The 17,927-nt window shown below is 41.8% G+C and overlaps 1 protein-coding gene and 2 pseudogenes across 1 annotated transcript; all 3 read right to left on the bottom strand.

Moving 5' to 3' along the window:
• Nucleotides 1–1,461: 1,461 nt before the first annotated feature.
• LOC139471905 (uncharacterized) lies at nt 1,462–4,463 on the bottom strand (annotated as a pseudogene).
• A 2,356-nt stretch (nt 4,464–6,819) lies between these two features.
• Nucleotides 6,820–10,547, bottom strand: LOC139471596 (uncharacterized). The gene is made up of 3 exons (XM_071253975.1): nt 10,525–10,547; nt 9,561–9,658; nt 6,820–7,574 (listed from the first exon to the last, which is right to left on the bottom strand). Exons 1-3 carry the CDS (start codon nt 10,545–10,547, stop codon nt 6,820–6,822), a joined length of 876 nt encoding a protein of 291 aa, XP_071110076.1.
• A 4,514-nt stretch (nt 10,548–15,061) lies between these two features.
• On the bottom strand, nt 15,062–17,469 carry LOC139471906 (uncharacterized; annotated as a pseudogene).
• Between the last annotated feature and the right edge of the window lie 458 nt (nt 17,470–17,927).

Here is a 17,927-nt window from a genome sequence, read left to right on the forward strand (position 1 = left end):
TCTTATCCAAGGGAACCTGATCACGGGGTTAGCTGTCAGGAAAAAGAGAATGGAAATCTTAAATAAGGCTAAATGAGACAGGATCAGCTGGACAGTACATAAACAAGTTTACAGTGGAAGATACAATAATAATTGGCATCATGAGGTAATTGTTGGAGAACTTATATTAGCTGTGAAATTATGAAGATATGCGATAACATAGCAATACATTATCCTATATGAAGAAATTACTAACTTTAAAGCGGAAAATTAAAGTATATAACATTTTGGTGTGCAATGGACATGCAGTACAAGCTTGTTGACACACCAGTGTCAGAAGGCTCTAGTTGTCTCTAGTTGAGGAAACAACTGTATATTGTGTGATGTGCCATGTTTACAGGAATTGGGAACACTTCTCTGATGAAGTGAAGTAACTATCAAATATTACATTTTGTGTTGGAACCAAAAGTAGAAAGAACAGTTGAAGTAACCAGAAGGTTTCAGCACTGATAAGCTGTTCACATACGTACAATATGCAAAAACAAATCACCATTGCCAAATTAACGTTGAGCTTCTGCTACAAATAAGCATGAAAAATGTGAAAACCTCAAGAATTTATTAACATTCTGTGTGCCCAATGAAACCTTGTCCGCAGGTGCAGCAAGTACACCAAACATAACCAGGGCAGAAATCCAAGCAATCACACATAATTTGCAAAATGAAGTGACGCCTTACTATTTCCTTAGTTCAAAATATATAACTTATTTAAAAAAATAAAAATTCTATCAATTGATCGGGACTATTCAAAGTAAATTGACACACCCATTGAGAATGATTACATGTGAGTAAATACTCAAATTAAATACTAATTCATTTGGAGCACTGTGTTTTATACGGTTAATATATATTTTTGATGATATTGTCTTAATCTGATCCTATGTTAATTCACTTATTAAACGCCAACATTAAAGTGGTGAGTGGCAGATATATGTTTCTCTCAGGTTATAAACGTATACAACGTTGTCATGGTGTTATACATTTCTTGGAGTTGGAGTGAGACACAGTTACTAGAGTGATCTCCCTTTACTAAAAACTACCCAAGCTCATTCGCTTCACTCTCGGTAACATCGCTGCTACCAGTGTGGGGGCGCGGCCATTTAAAGAATCTTGAATTGTGCTCTCTGAATTTTTGTACTTTTGTATATGTCTTTGTGAATGCCATCATAGTGAATGTTGAAAAGGTTTACAACTGACCATATTTTCCGGATGAAAATACCTATTTGTTTGTTTGATCAGATCGGTTAGAGATTGCAGACAAACGGAAAATATTCCCACCTTAATATTGTTCTGTTAACCTTATATGAAACCGTATGCGGCAACTATAGACACCATAACTAACAGTATTCCCCCTCGTAATAAGCCAAGAACTTATTTGATTTCCCTTAACTATGCACAGTATTGGCGTCCACACCCAATTGTTTATCACAGAGAACTTCTGATACTTTTGATGTTGTAAAACTCAAGTAAACACTGATAAACACTTTCACCATTTCTCAACATATCTACACAAAAGGTACCCGGTTTTGTCTGGTGTTCCCAAAACTCAAGTTCAAGGTCATCACCATAGTAACATTGTTTCCTGTACCATGCGAAAGCAGATTTGAGTTGAACTGATTGTAGGGGAAATCGTGTACGATCATTTCTTAGATACCCGCTGATAAAACCATCATAGCAAAAATCTCAAATAGTTTGAAAAGTTCAGATGGCGGTTAGCGTTGGTATCGCTATAAGACACACGCCCAGCCGAAACCTTGCTTACACATGATTGGTCAGTTGGCCTCTCGAGAGTACGGAATCTCATTGGCTCGCCTGTTTGGCACAAGTGTCCGTATGTACTCTTCCATTGCTGGGGAATCTCGACGGGATTTCCATGGGTTCTATCCATTATTATTGAGCTACTTTGATACTTGGCCAGTGGAATTTGACCCGATGTCATCACTGTGTCCATGACGACGGCGCTCCTTCCGACGTTGCTGACGCTGGTGTCCATACACAGAGGGGCCTTTACGACACCTTCATCATAGAGCCTGTCGTAAAAGAGCACCTTTTTCACAACCACAAATATGGTGTTTTTACCAAAGAGAGGGTGAAGACCCAGAATTGAGTCTCCGTCCTCTGGCGCGTTTGTGGCGTCAATCTGGGAGGAATGTATGATACTGACGACGCTCCATGGTTGAGGAGAAGCTGAAAATAAGTGATGGATCGGTGATGGTGTGCATGGATTACCACAGCGTACATGTGAGCTTGTTGTGGGAGTAAAGACCGAAGTGATGTTGTTGTTAGATGTTTCTGACCAAAGAACACGAGTATAGTACTGTCAAACCATGTAGTGCTGGTACGCTTACAAAGCCGACCCGTGAAGATCCGGGGTCGGTCTTCAGCAACCCATTCTTGCCGTAAAAGGTGACTATGCTTGTCGTAAGAGGCGACTAACGGGATCTAGTGGTCAGGCTCGCTGACTTGGTTGAAACATGTCATCGATTCCAATTGCGTGGATACATGCTCATGATATCAAACACAGGACTGTCTGGTCCAGACTCGATTATTTACAGACCGCCGTTATATAGCTGGAATATTGCTCTGGGTGCGGCGTTAAACAACAAACCAAACCAAATTAAGCTTATAAAAAACTTTGATACAAAACCCGATCGTATTGCTCATCACATTTTGATGTAATTTAGGCAATCGGAATGCAAGAAACATTTACGTTTTCGAGAAGAAAGCTTGACGTTTCCCTGGTCATCCAATGCCATCATCCATTGATAGTTGACATAGGCACTGGAATCCTGTCTATTCAGCTCTTGGAGAACAGAATTATAGGCACTAAGCTGGTGCCTCTGCTGCAGCCAATCAACGGACCATATATTCCTTTGCCAACGCCACCTTCTCCACATGACAAAACAACATAACACATAACAACAACAAAACATTTTTCGTGTGTAGTTTCCATCTTGGCAAGATAATTCCTGCCATTTGATGAGTGTAAACAGCTCAACATTGACCAAGACAGCTTTTGATTGTATAAAGGGCTTTGAGGACACCAGAGTATTTTTCAGTCGCAATTATTTTAGTTGGCTGATGAGTTCACACAACCGAAGCTGGTGCTTTCGCCCAGGTATACTAAACGTGTGTAATCATTTACATTCCTTGAGCTCATGAAAAATCTTTGTGGATTATTAATCTGCAAAATTACAGGTTCAGTTCTATGCTTGTTACAATTCTAGGAGGAATCTAAAAAAAAGTTATTCCTGTTCAAAATGCCCACTCACCATGGCCATCAAAGGAGGTATAGGTCAGCCCAGGATCGGTAACTCTTGCACAGTTAGGCGCCGGGAATTGTTTTTCGTACCCAAGCTGTTGAATAATTCTGAAAAACGGAAATTTTGACAATTCGCTTTCAAGAAATATTCAATTATCAAGTGATCTTGGTTAATATAAAAACGTTCTCATAATTTGCACCAAGCTATAAATATGCTAATAAATTGATTGCTTCTGATAATGTGGACCTTTTGTGTTTTAGAACGATACTGGCCAGAAAAAAAAAACAACATTGACCATTTGGATATTGGTCAAAACTACTTTGGATGATTCTGCGTACCACGCGTGTAGGTCATTTTGCAGATTTAGCAAAACTGAGATGACGCACACTTTTTCTTCAAGAACTGAGTCCCGTGAAGATTCCAGGTTATAACAGATCATCCGCAACCCATACTTGTCGTAAGAGTCAGGCTCGCTGACTTGGTTGATGCATGTCATCGTATCCCAATTGCGTGGATTGATGCTTATGATGGCAATCACTGGATTGTCTGGTCCAAACTCCTTTACAGACCGCCGTCATATAGCTGGAATATTGCTGAGTGCGGCGTTAAACAACTTACAAAGATTACCGACATAATTCAGAATGAATTTTATTTCTGTTAACTCATCCCTTTTCCGCAACTGTCATCTAAAATGTTTGCCAGAAAAAAGTATGTGGTGATTATCACCATGCGCGTTTGTTATGGTTGGAACGCGGACCAATCAGAGCGCTCGACGCCATTGAACGCGGAGAATTTGTTTACTTCAGTGACCGATAGCCGTGATTGAGCCAAGTTTGCGATAAAATGAACTGATATAGGAAATAAATTGCGAAAAATGAAGGTTTGTGGCATGCAGGGCGTATGTGGAGGGAGTTGGGGAGGTATTGTGAACATGACATGCGTAAATTTCCATATAATTTAAACAATACAGTAGATTTCGACTTCGGCGAAGATGGCGAGTGACGGACCTTGTTTTTTATATATGGGTCCGGTATTTCAGTGATATCATTAATCTGCTTCAGGAGCCTGTGCATTCTTGATATCACATGAACACTATAAACGCACTTACAGGAGGATCGTTTCAGCGAATTAATCTGTCAATTACCTTTTAAATTCGCAACTCATCTTTGAGCCGCGATCGTGATGTTTGGAGTCAAAAGGTCAGCCCAGAGTTTAAAGGTCAGGGGTTATGTCAAATGTTCGGACGTCATTTTTAAATGAAATAGTGTATAATAAATCGTTTTTAAACTTATTTCCACTCCAGAATGACATCTGCTTTGCTTTCACGGCTCACTCATTTGTCCTTGTGGGGCCACTCTAAATGTAAACAAAACCCGAGCACTTTGATAAGGATACGTACTGTATTGCTACAATCTGCTAAATCTCTTGTTAGATACGTATTTTGGCACATTATTGTCTGACATTGTAAGCGTGGTGAGAGATATTATGGTGTTGAAGTCATTATTTGCTGAAATGTAAAAGAAAAAATCGTTTTCATCAATTTTCCTGTATTTTTTACAATCTTTCTGAAGCGCTTCATTTAGAAGAAATCGTTGATGGTTATGTTTGGTACAGTGTAATCTGTGGTGTTTCCATCTTCAATAATGGCACAACATTAGAACAAAGCCGTTGATTTCAAGGTGCTGGAGACCTGGAGCGTATTCCTAATTCTTGGTTTAGTTTGTGGTCACTTTGGCGTAGCTTAAACACGTGTACAGTGCAGAGAATTGCACATAGTACATGTAACTATTCTAGAAACTGACATGGTTATAAGGAACATTGTTTCGTGATTAATGTATACATTGTATTTGATAAGGAGATGCCCTTTGACTTGATAAATTCTTTGTATGCAGTTTCATTATTATAAATTTTGTAGCCCACAGACCTGGTTGTCCTGCCTTAGCTGCCACATGTAAAATCACACATGCAGCAATAACTCAGCCACTATTTGCTAATGTTTGCCACTAATGAACTCCAATCACTGGATTGTCTGGTCCAGACTCGATTATGAACATCATACAACTGGAATATTGCTGAGTGTGGCGTTAAACAAGCAAACAAACCACCAACCCAAAAGTAATCAGAGTTAGCAGGGAACACGTAAATGAATTGAAGCGTCAACTTGGAAAGGATGTTTAGTCACTATACTAGTATACAGGCATATATATATAGCCACATATATATGGTTAAAGGGGCGTGATATCATGTCAGGGTCAAATATCAATATAAGTTAAATAGTACAATGTGTTTTGAAGCCAGCTACTCATGATATCAATCACTGGATTGTCTGGCTCAGACTTGATTATTTACAGACCGCCGTCTTATAGCTGAAATATTGCTGAGCGCGGCGTTAAATAACAAACACAAACAAACTATGACTTGCATCAATTAACCCTTTGTATTTATTGAGGCGATTTAGTATTTGACAAATACGCTGGCCCACTGTTCAACATTGTGTTCTTAAATGTACGGACCAGTTGTCATTAATCAGCATGTCAATCATGAGCATCGATCCATGTAATTGAGATACGATGACATGCATTAACCAAGTCAGACCAGCCGATCCCGTTAGTCGCCTCTTTCGACAAGCACAGTCGCCTTTCACGGCAATCATGGGTTGCTGAAAACCTATTCTACCCCGCCATGAAGCCTGGTTTCTCTGATTCTTTGGAAGTCTTGGAATGGCGCCAGTATCAACAAGAATGTTGGCTCCACGTATTGAGGTGCCGTTTATCAGGAAAGGCGCAAGGACACGCAAGTGAATGTTGGTTTTCATGGAAAGCTTTCGCAAGTTTGTACCATGATACCATGGTCGTTTGTTATGCTGCGTTTTGGCGACCCATTATATCCATATTTGTGTCACTGTATGTCCGTTAACATATTTCGAATACAGTCACATGTTAAAAACGAGATACCTCCAAAACATATATTGTTAATATTAAGTGGGAAACTTTCATAAATTATTTTCACGCAGTGACGTGTCTCAGGATATTAATGCTATTATTTTATCACCACGAACATACGACCTAAGCTTTCAAATGCTCTATAACATTAGGCCACTGACTCATACTCATACTGCCAACAATACACTTTTGCCTTCTAGGTGATGCTGTCTGTTTGGGTGTGGCGTTTAAAACATATATCCGTTCCAAAACCTTGCTTTATTGATAAATACAGTAACATTTTGTTAACTTAAGCCTTGTGTTTTCACAGGGTAAAGCCCAAGAATACATTGAAAAACCGCTTTCCTCATTTTTCAACACATCTACATACATGGTGTGACATGAGGCTATTCAGAAACCTTGCTCTATCCATACTGTAAGGCTTGTTTTTCACAGTGAACTGCTAACACGTGTTAATAATATTGAGTTTGAACATAACATTCTTTATACAGGAATAGTTACCCTGATTAAACATAATGTTTCAACACAGGTGTGATGTAAGCCTATTCTGAAACCTTTCATACTGTAAGGCTTGTTTTTCACAGTGAACTGCTAATACGTCCTGTACCGTACAGCTCAAGTACACACTGAAAAACGCTTTCCCCATTTTTCAACATATCTACACAAATGGCGCCTGGATTTGTTTCGTGTCCCCAAAAGTTAAGTTCAATGTCATCATCAAAGTTGCATTCTTTCCTGTACCACATGAATGCAGATTTTAGTTTTAACGGTTGCGGGGCTACTCCAGACTGGATTGTCTGCCGTTTGATTAAACCTTCACAGCAATATTTCAAATAATTTGAAAAATGAACATGACGGTTTGCATCTATATCACTGGAAGACACTCGCCCAGCAGACACTTTGCTTACACGCGATTGGTCTGATGGCCTCTCAAGAGCATGGAATCTTCTCACTGGTTCGCCTGTGCACAAGTGCCCGTATGTACTCTTCCATTGCTGAGGAATCTCGACAGGCTTTCCACTGGTTCTATCCAGTAATATTACATTACTTTGATACTTGGCCAGTGGTATTGGACCCGATGTCATCACTGTGTCCATGACGACGGTGCTTTTGCCGACGCTACTGACGCTAGTGTCCAGACACAGAGGGGTCTTCATGACATCTTCATCGTGGAATTGTTCGCACAAGTCCATTTTTGCAGTCACCATATACGTATCAGTGTCACCGAAAAGCTGGTAAAGGCCAAGAAGCGACTCTCCGCCATCCGTTGGATGTATAAGAAAAGTCTGTGTGGAGTCCATGATGTCCATCAAGCTCCATGGCTGCGGAGATGCTGTGAATATAAAAGGCATTGAACTTGCATTACCTATGAAGCAAAGAAGCTCGGGGACCTAAGGGAAGTAACTCAGGAACTGCAATTCGCTGTGTAGTGTAGCGTCCCTTAGCCAAAGTCCAAAGTCCACCCTAATGATGACTCTTGGTCTGTCTGCACCATACAAAGACCAAAATTGAAAACCTCTTCGATCTGCGTCACTGTGGGTTTTCATCTCACAATTATCAGACCCAACTACTTAACTCTTAGATGAAACCCAATGATTTGTATCGTGGTTTACTGGATCCACTTGTTTTAGTGACATGTCCCTCTCTAAATAAAGGCTAGGTTAGGCAAACTATTGGCAAACCGTCACGGTATGGAATGATGCCAGTTCTATCTGACAGTTTGGCCACATAGAAACAACAATGTTTCTCATCACCAACCATACCTAAATACTGGCTAGACCAGGAACACGTTTTCAGTTTCTTTTTCATTTCCGCATTAACAAGTTATTGTCTTTCCCCAAATTGTGCTTCTCGACAAAACCCGTTCTTACGAATACTGTTTGTGATTCTTTGTTTTCTTTTAGTAAAAATGTTAATTAAGCAATGAGTGGGTTGGGAAATTGAATTAAAATGTAAATAAATATTCGAACTGTCTGCCTAATTTGATTTTAAAAGCGACGAGAAACATGTGGTCTCATAAAGTTCAATTACATACACAAAAGAAGCCATTAAATCACGTCTTTCGTGAATTCAAATTTTCACCATATCTATATATACACTTAAAAAAAGAAACGCAAAGCCAGATTTGTATGAGTTAGGGAAATAATACATTTATAAGAGAAACCGTACAAGGTATTGAACCAAAATGTTGTGGAGAGAACACTTGGTGATTGTAGTCATCTCAGTTATCTGTATATAGGAAAAAATCCAAGGTGAAGGTCAGCTACCATCAATAACGCGTATGTCCCCCGTTGAAATCGATAGCAGCCTGGTATCTCCTGCCCATGGAAGAGACGAGTATGCGAATCACATCCTGGGGAATGGTAGCCCACTCGGCCTGAAACGCAAAGGCCAACTGCTGCAACGTCTAGGGTTGTGGTTGACAACGTCTATCCTGTTCATCCAAGATGTGCTCAATCGGGTTCTAATCCAAACCTATCCACTTCCTGTACGCAGTTTCCGGCGTTACGTTCTCCCCGACGTCTGTAGACCCGTGTTCTTCCATTCCCTCGACGGAGGAGAAGTCTTAATTCGTCGCTGAACCAGACTTCTATCCATCGCAGTTGAGGCCATACCCTGTGTTGACGACACTAATGCAGTCGTTGTTGACGATGTTGTCGAACGGGACGTTTTGCTCGCAGACTAGCTGCTCTTAAACGGTTTCGTACGGTCTGGTCGGAGATTCTGCGCAGTCCGGGTATTTTGGATGCAGTTGAGGCGGCTGTGGTCGTCTTTTCAAGTATGTGTCACAATCGGATGTACCGATTTTGGGCGGGAGTGGTTACTCTTGGTCGTCCCGAACTTGGCCGATCACGTGTTTACCCATGCTATTGAAACCGATACCATAGGCTTGTGATGGTGCTGTGCGCCACATTGAAAACCCTGGCTACAGCTGATCGGGATTTCCCTGCCTGCAAGCGGCCTATGAAGTTGTTTCTTTGCACTTCTGTTAATCTTGTCATGTTGTTGAACTGCCACTGTTTTATTGACGCAGTTGCCAGGCAATCTAAAACCCTGTACTTTAATACCGTACACTGCATATGCAGTGCGTGCAGCTCCATGGCCCTTTTGTTGATGCACTGGGTGCGTTTTTAGGAATCGCACCTCTTTCCCGACTAATGCTTCGCTTATGGCCAAAAATTTCCGTTTTGCGTTTCTTTTTTTGTAGGGTATAGTTGTGATATTGTTGACTGTAGCGTTACACAACACATACATACAGAGTATAGACAGGCGCGCACTTGCACACACGCGCACACAAATATAATGCGGAATGACTCACCGTGAGCATCAAAGTCTGGGTAGGAAAAGCCAGGGATTTTGACTCTGCCATAGTTAGGCGCACGGATTATTCTCTCATACCCAAGCTGTTTAATAATTCTAAAAAGTAGAGGAAATTTCAAATAACACATTTAACTGAGGCGAAAACATGAAAAAGAAGACCTTTTTCTCAACGGCACAGTCACGAGAAATGGCAATGAACTGTGTGAGGACACGAGATCAAGAACACGATTTTTTTACAAAAAAAAAGAAGTTTTATTTATTGTGTTATATTTCTGATCTCGGTTGAACGTCACAATTGCACAGTAAGAAACTTTGCCTTTTCTTCAAAATTAATCATAATATGGCTTCGTCCTATCCTACAGGTATTCTACAAAGTCTGTTGTTGCGAAAAAGTCATACCGTCTCATAAACTCTGAAAACATCAGGGTTCCTCTCATAAAACTTAGATATTCGAGTGTGTCCTTTTACCCATCGACCATCCGATTGTAGAAATCTATTACGTTATCAGATCACAAATTCAACGATTTCTTGTTCTCACGTCACCTTCGTACTTCGCATATGAAAAGAGGAAAAATATTTTATGATTTATATATAGAATTGGTATACAAGAACACCCGAACTACATATGAAAATGCATGGAATGTACATTGTTTATTTACCAACGTGAAATTATGTTTTACACCCTTTAAAATATTGTTCATAGCATACCTGTTGATGTAAACGTAATGATATACGGCAATGCAAATCACGTTGTTACAGATAATGAAGTCCAACATTATACAGGTTTCTGTACCACTAAACGATAAAACTGAAAAGACATGTCCAACCAAATAATGCGTTTCCAGTGTTGTATGTACTTGCATTTTGATATGTGTTACTACCAGAAAGAAGGCAATCTGACCGTGTCCCCCAATATTGTTCACTTCTTGTGAATGAACATGTTAAAATTTAATGGCACTCACCTTGAAAATTGGCCGGTAGTCATTTTAAAAAAAAAGTAAAACTGATTGATGATCGATGACTCGTGATCGGGTCCTACTGGGGTCAAAGGTTTGCTGTAAATGGAGCAACTGCTGCCACCGCTGGACATATAAAATCAGCTATCTGTATCAGATGCGATACGTTTTATCACTGTGCATAATGTAGTTTGAAGGCAAAGGGAACTATTCTGAGCTAATGAATGTTTATGTTAATTGATTTCATGCAATGGGTCAACAAAAGTTCGCGGGTGTTGACAGTCAGTCGGCAATTGTCCGTGCGTCGTGCACCAGCGAACCAGAGAGATCCGTGTGAGCATCTGTGTGATCTTGCCGGGTCACAGACCGTGCATCCATATGACCTTGCCGGGTCACAGAGCGAGCATCCGTGTGACCTTGCCGGGTCACAGACCGAGCACCCGTATGACCTTGCCGGGTCACAGACCGAGCACCCGTATGACCTTGTTGGGTCACAGACAGAGCACCCGTATGACCTTGCCGGATCACAGACCGAGCACCCGTATGACCTTGCCGGGTCACAGACCGAGCACCCGTATGACCTTGCCGGGTCACAGACCGAGCACCCGTATGACCTTGCCGGGTCACAGACCGAGCACCCGTATGACCTTGCCGGGTCACAGACCGAGCACCCGTATGACCTTGCTGGGTCACAGACCGAGCATCCGTATGACCTTGCCGGGTCGCCAAGCTTGTGCATGCCCAATAGGGGCAATTGAAAATGATCATTTGCCTACTTTCTCCTTATCTCACTTGTGTTTGAGGCACCATTCTGGGAGGAAAGCATGATGTTGATGGCGCTTCGTGGTTGAGGAGAAGATGAAAAACGTGAGTGAGTGAGTGAGTGAGTGAGTGAGTGAGTGAGTGAGTGAGTGAAACAGGTTAAACGGGATATTGAACAGTATTCCAGCAATATCACGGAGTGTCAACTTTATGTGGGGGGAAAGACCGAAGTGATGCACATCTTAGACGTTTACCATTATTTTCACACCGACGAGTACGAGTATAGTGCGTACAAACCTAGACGTCCAACCAGAATTCGAATCCACAATCATGGGGTTCTAGTACACCAAAGGGACGCAACTCTTCACAACAAAATGCGGCGCTTTATACGACAAGGCCGCTCGGACCTTGAGTGAGAGGACCTTGAGTGAGAGGGGGGGGGGGGGGGGGGGGTCAGTATATTGTTCAGTCACAATTATTCTTGTCTCTGTTTGCCAGTGGGACCACATAGCCGCACTTACTACTTACACCCAGTCAAACTTAAGGTAAAGAAAGAAAGATCTTTGGGTGTTCTTAATCTGCAAAAGATCTTACTTGACAATGTTAGGAGGATAAATATTATTACCCTGTTTGAATGATATTTCACTGTGGACATCAGGGGCGGCTTTTTGGCAGTACAAAACAGTAACTCTGGTGAAGTTAAGGATTTCTTCTGTACCCAAGTTGTTGAATAATTCTGAAATCGGGATATATTCATTATATGCTTGCAAACGAAAATTCCATTATCAAGCGATCTTGTTAAAAGAAAGTACCTCATGACTGTCGCTCACCTGGATATGCAGTCTGAAACGTCAACAAATTTTCCATGAGCCTGAGAAAATATGACGACCAAAGAGGGTGACCAATATTGATTAAAGTTGCTGGCAGTATTGTTTCTTGAATACTGAGGGCAAAGGTATTGACAAATGTGAAACAAGTATTTAAATTTCCACAATGTTTCTAAATCTGCAAGAATTAATGTAAAGTTTCAACTCTGAGAATCATGTTTCTAATGCCATACAAACATACATACCAAAGTTCATGTTCCCTAGCCTGGCAATTTCTGAGATGTTTACAGAGAGAAAAACTGCATTACAATACATTTTGAGCAGACATGGCCCACCGAGGCCATAAATAGTCGTTTTCAATACGATACAAAACCTTTGTACAAATTCAGATGACATGAGCGGTGGGAACAAGTAGGTTTCAACTTAATCGGTCCAGTGGTTTCTGAGGAGAAGAGAACGGACCGGTAGCCCAGTGGTTAAAGCTTTCTCTCGTCACGTCGAAGACCCTGGTTCGATTCTCGACATAGGTACAACGCGAGAAGGCCATTTCTGGTGTCCTCTGTCGTGATATTACTGGAATATTGCTAAAAGCGGCGTAAAACCATACTCACTCACTCCCTTACTCCGAGGGGAAGATATTGACAGTCTGAAGAACACATGAGCCCAACTACTATTAGTAATTACACATGTACGGAAAAGAATTACACTTTGAAAGAAAATGTCTGAAAAATGACCATGAGAAGTTTCAGCTTTCAGTATAGTCGATGTGAATAGGTCAACTCATTGTCCAAATTCAAGATATCAAATGCGTTGAGTCCCACAACTGACACCACATTTATCCAATTTCATTACATTTGTCGTTAGAGGCGACTAACGGGATCGGGTAGTGTGACTCGCTGACTTGGTTGATGCATGTCATCGTATCCCAATTGCGTGGACCGATGCTCATGATGTCAATCACTGGACTGTCTGGTCCATATTCTATTATTTACAGACCGCCGTCAGAGAGCTGGAATACAGCTGAATGCGGCGTTAAACAACAACTCGCAACAACTTGCCATTCAGACCGAATGTTATTAGCAATTGCCATTTTGTCATAATTAATGTCCATTTCCACAATAAGCATATTGCCATTAACATGGCATCTTTTGTTTTCGACTTTACAGTCAAAATTAAGTGCCGGGGTATCATACATTTTTGTTTAATATCAGCGAAAGCTGTTTTGTCTACCGTTTGTGATTAAACGCGCACCTGGTGCATCCTTAGACATAAATGTTCTGTCAATCAAACGATCAAAAACAATAGTGAAAAAAAGCTTGTGCATAAATATTCAGTAAAATGTGTCCAATTCTCTCCCGGGAAAATAGAATGGCTTTTCGTCAACTTGTTTGCATTAATTCATATTCAGAGATTCTCCAAAGGAAATAAGATACGGTATATGTCGTTTCATTCATTTAATTTCATATGAAATTATATTCAACAGCAACAGATGATAATAGCAGTGACATTTATTGGGATACAAAGATAATTGAGGTATATTCAAATAACACACCAAGACAAACTGAAAAAAACTACAGCATGTAATGTTGTGAACGTAATCACCTCACAGAAAATACCAAATATGTTCTGTACAAGAATTTTCGCTTTCACATTAGCACCATTCACAAAATGGCGTGCTCGTGGACTGAAGTATGCGGGATGCTCGGGTTTTTTCGGGGATGCAGGGATCATACATACATAAATAAGTAATGTAAGTAAATAAATGAGCAATGTAAGTAATCATAATCAGTTTGGAAATCAACGAAACCGGAACACACTGTATATACACAGAGTCACCAGAAATATCAGGGATAGGTGAGGTGGTGAGGTGAAATGGGGTTTGACGTCGCGTCCAAGATTATTGCACTTATATAGCGACGTGCATGTACGTGTGTGTGTTTGTGTGGCTGCTTGTACTAGTCCGGACTGATGCCGATTTATAGTGCTAGCTCACTGAGATACCATGCCGCAGTTTAACATGAATACCCCACTCAGACACAGTATACTGACTCCGAGCCGACCAGTCCTTGTTTTAGCCCCTTAATGCCGAGCGCCAGACAGGGTAGCAACAAGTACCATCTTTTAACGTCTTTAGGTATGACGCGGTCGGGGATCGAACCCCGGACCTTCCGCTCTCCGGGCGGACGCTCTACCACTAGACCACGGAGGCGGTCGAATATCAGGGATAGAATTGGACTAAAGCAACCTATGCTTGTCGTCAGAGGCTACTAACGGGATCGGGTGGTCAGGCTCGCTGACTTGCTTGATCCATGTCATGGCATCTCAACTGCATCGACGCTCGTGATGTCAATCACTGGATTGTCTGACTCGGACTCGTGTATTAACAGACTGGCGTCACATAGCTGAGTATTGATGTGTACGGCGTTAAACAACAAACAAAAGAATATCAAGACTCTGTCTAACAAGTGTGTCTGTCTTTTATTTAGTAAATCATAAACGTAGATGCTCCTAAAACCTACAGCATATACTAGTCATAATTCCATCTTTCCGAGGCAATATTGTTCATTATCCCATATCAATGTCTAGCTTTCTCGAGACGTTAATACAGTCTAGTGGACACTCTTGCCTTGCGTCGATGCATATCGCTGGCTACTGTATCTGTACTACTCAGAATAAGAGCGGGCGCTTGTTCGTAAGAATACAGTCAATAAGTCATGGCTTGTGGGTATTGTAACACACAGCCTTCCAATTGTGGGTGTTTTCACCTTGTTTTGAGTAGAATACATTCCCGCGACGTTTCATTGACGTGAGGTTTGCAGGTTTGTTGTGTTTTTGAACATTACATTGTTCATATAGGAATAGTTACACTGATTAAACATATTGTATCAATACAGGTGTGATGTAAGCCTATTCTGAAATCTTGCTCTATCAATTCATACTGTAAGGCTTGTTTTTCACAGTGAACTGCTAATACGTCCTGTACCGTACAGCTCAAGTACACACTGAAAAACGCTTTCCCCATTTTTCAACATATCTACATAAATGGCGCCTGGCTTTGTTTCGTGTCCCCAAAAGTTCAATGTCATCATCAAAGTTGCATTCTTTCCTGTACCACATGAAAGCAGATTTTAGTTTTAACGGTTGCGGGGCTAACCCAGACTGGATTGTCTGCCGTTTGATTAAACCTTCACAGCAATATTTCAAATAATTTGAAAAATGAACATGACGGTTTGCATCTATATCACTGGAAGACACTCGCCCAGCAGACACTTTGCTTACACGCGATTGGTCTGATGGCCTCTCAAGAGCATGGAATCTTCTCACTGGTTCGCCTGTGCACAAGTGCCCGTATGTACTCTTCCATTGCTGAGGAATCTCGACAGGCTTTCCACTGGTTCTATCCAGTATTATTGCATTACTTTGATACTTGGCCAGTGGTATTGTACCCGATGTCATCACTGTGTCCATGACGACGGTGCTTCTGCCGACGCTGCTGACGCTGGAGTCCAGACACAGAGGGGTCTTCACGATAGCTTCATCGTGGAGTTGTTCGCACAAGTCTATTTTCGCAGTCACCATATATACGTATCAGTGTCACCGAAAAGCTGGTAAAGGCCAAGAAGCGACTCTCCGCCATCCGTTGGATGTATAAGAAAAGTCTGTGTGGAGTCCATGATGTCCATCAAGCTCCATGGCTGCGGAGATGCTGTGAATATAAAAGGCATTGAACTTGCATTACCTATGAAGCAAAGAAGCTCGGAGATCTAAGGGAAGTAACTTAGGAACTGCATCCGATCCCGTTAGTCGCCTCTTACGACAAGCATGGTCGCCTTTTACGGCAAGCATGGGTTGCTGAAGACCTATTCTACTAATCGTAGAATCGACACTGCTTTTGGCAGAGATTTCTTATGAGTGAGTGAGTATGGTTTTACGCCGCTTTTAGCAATATTTCAGCAATATCACGGCGGGGGACACCAGAAATGGGCTTCACACATTGTACCCATGTCGGGAATCGAACCCGGGTCTTCGGCGTGACGAGCGAACGCTTTAACCACTAGGCTACCCGACCGCCCCAATGATTCTTATGAATATGGAAAGGGTTTTGTCGCATGAAATAACATGAACGACCAAAAGCACATCAGACACATTCTTCCTGAAAGTTCAGGAGTCTGGTCCAGACTCGATTTTATCCACCGCCGACATATAATATTGTAATATAGTTGAGTGTAGCGTTAAACACACCGAACACACACACACACACAGGGGGACACGCAAACACATACGCTCGCTAGCGTGCGTGCCGCGTCCGCGCACACACGGGCATGCAAGCGCACGCACGCACACACACAAGTACAAAGCGAAATCACTCACCGTGAGCATCAAAGTCGGTGAAGGAGAGGCCAGGGGTGATAACCCTGCCACAGTTAGGCGCTTTGATTATTCTTTTATACCCAAGCTGATTAATGATTCTGAAAAAAAGAGAGGATAATTCAAATAACACGTTTAACTTCTCGGCTGACCTGGCAAAGTAGATAATTACTCATTTCCTAACAATGGTTATCAATTTCGTAGGATAAACATTTGCTGCCGGCGATAACATGTACTGCCAAATCCAATGCAGAAGAAATGCAAGTATTGCCGGCAAAAGTCCATACCCCCAATTTAAAACCATTGTGGTTAATCTGGAGGGGCGGTCGGGTAGCCTAGTGGTTAAAGAGTTCGCTCGTCACGCCGAAGACCCAGGTTCGATTCCCGACATGGGTACAATGTGTGAAGCCCATATCTGGTGTCCCCGGCGTGATATTACTGGAATATTGCAAAAAGCGGCGTTAAAGAATGCTCACCCACTAATCTGTCATGACAGATTAACTTTAATAATATGAAAAAATCAGGTGTTCTCTTACTTCTTTTGTGTAGTGTATACATGTATTAAGCCCTTCAGTCACTCCATAGTTACAGAGACGGACTCATGCATCTGCCTGATAGCGAGAGCCATTACACAGTAATGACTGGGCCCGTTCACGATCGGCACTGTTGCCTCCGCTTGGGGTGCGAGCGTCGGTCTTACACAGCTTAGTCGAATGACATTAATTTTACATCTACAAAGATGATCTTACTGCATGATTATCACCTTGAAAACTGCCCTGTGGTCATCTTTGAGGAGTGAAACCGTTTGGTGATAGGAGGCTCGTGCCTGGATCCAAGGTTTGCTGTGAGTCAAGTGACAGCTACTGTCGGTGAGCATACAACATCAGTTCTCCCTATCTGATGCGCTCCGCATTTCACATTGCGCAGTGAAGCTTGAATGCATGGGAAACTAGTCTGAACAAACATACCCTTGTGTCTTCAACACTGCAGGCATCTCTAGCTAAATTCTAAACGTGATTTACCATGTATAATAAATTTGTATGTTTGATGTTACACAGATTTGTCTGATTAAATGAAGCAACAATCGTTCGCTGGTTTCCACAGTTACTCGGCACACCAACATTCTGACACGGAAACATTCGTTGCGCGTGCACCAGCGAACACCAGTGTCGGTCATCCGTGTCACCTGGCCTGGTCGTCAAGCTTCAATAGGGGCCCTAGCGAGGTGTAATTTAACATTCTCTTTTTCACACATGTGTGGAGCCAGTGTCACACAACGATGGCTATGACTATACATTTGTGTGGCATCGGTACGTGAGGTTGACTGCCAACCCGTCGGCCATTGCCAGTTTTTTAACGCCACAATCAGCCATATTCCAGCAAACTATATTACCAGTCAAAATGTCGGAAACGTTTTTCACAAAATAAAGATATCAATCTGAGGAATATGAC

Source organism: Haliotis cracherodii, unplaced genomic scaffold (genome assembly GCF_022045235.1).
Source record: "Haliotis cracherodii isolate W230 unplaced genomic scaffold, xgHalCrac1.p SCAF_23, whole genome shotgun sequence".
NCBI classification, from domain to species: domain Eukaryota; kingdom Metazoa; phylum Mollusca; class Gastropoda; order Lepetellida; family Haliotidae; genus Haliotis; species Haliotis cracherodii.

Excerpts from the sequence above, each read along its gene's own strand:
- LOC139471596 (XM_071253975.1), bottom strand. The coding sequence starts at position 10,547 with ATGACTACCGGCCAATTTTCAAG. Across the intron at positions 9,659-10,524 it reads ACTACCGGCCAATTTTCAAG|AATTATTAAACAGCTTGGGT; the intron begins GTGAGTGCCATT and ends TCTACTTTTTAG. Across the intron at positions 7,575-9,560 it reads CCCAGACTTTGATGCTCACG|CATCTCCGCAGCCATGGAGC; the intron begins GTGAGTCATTCC and ends TTATATTCACAG.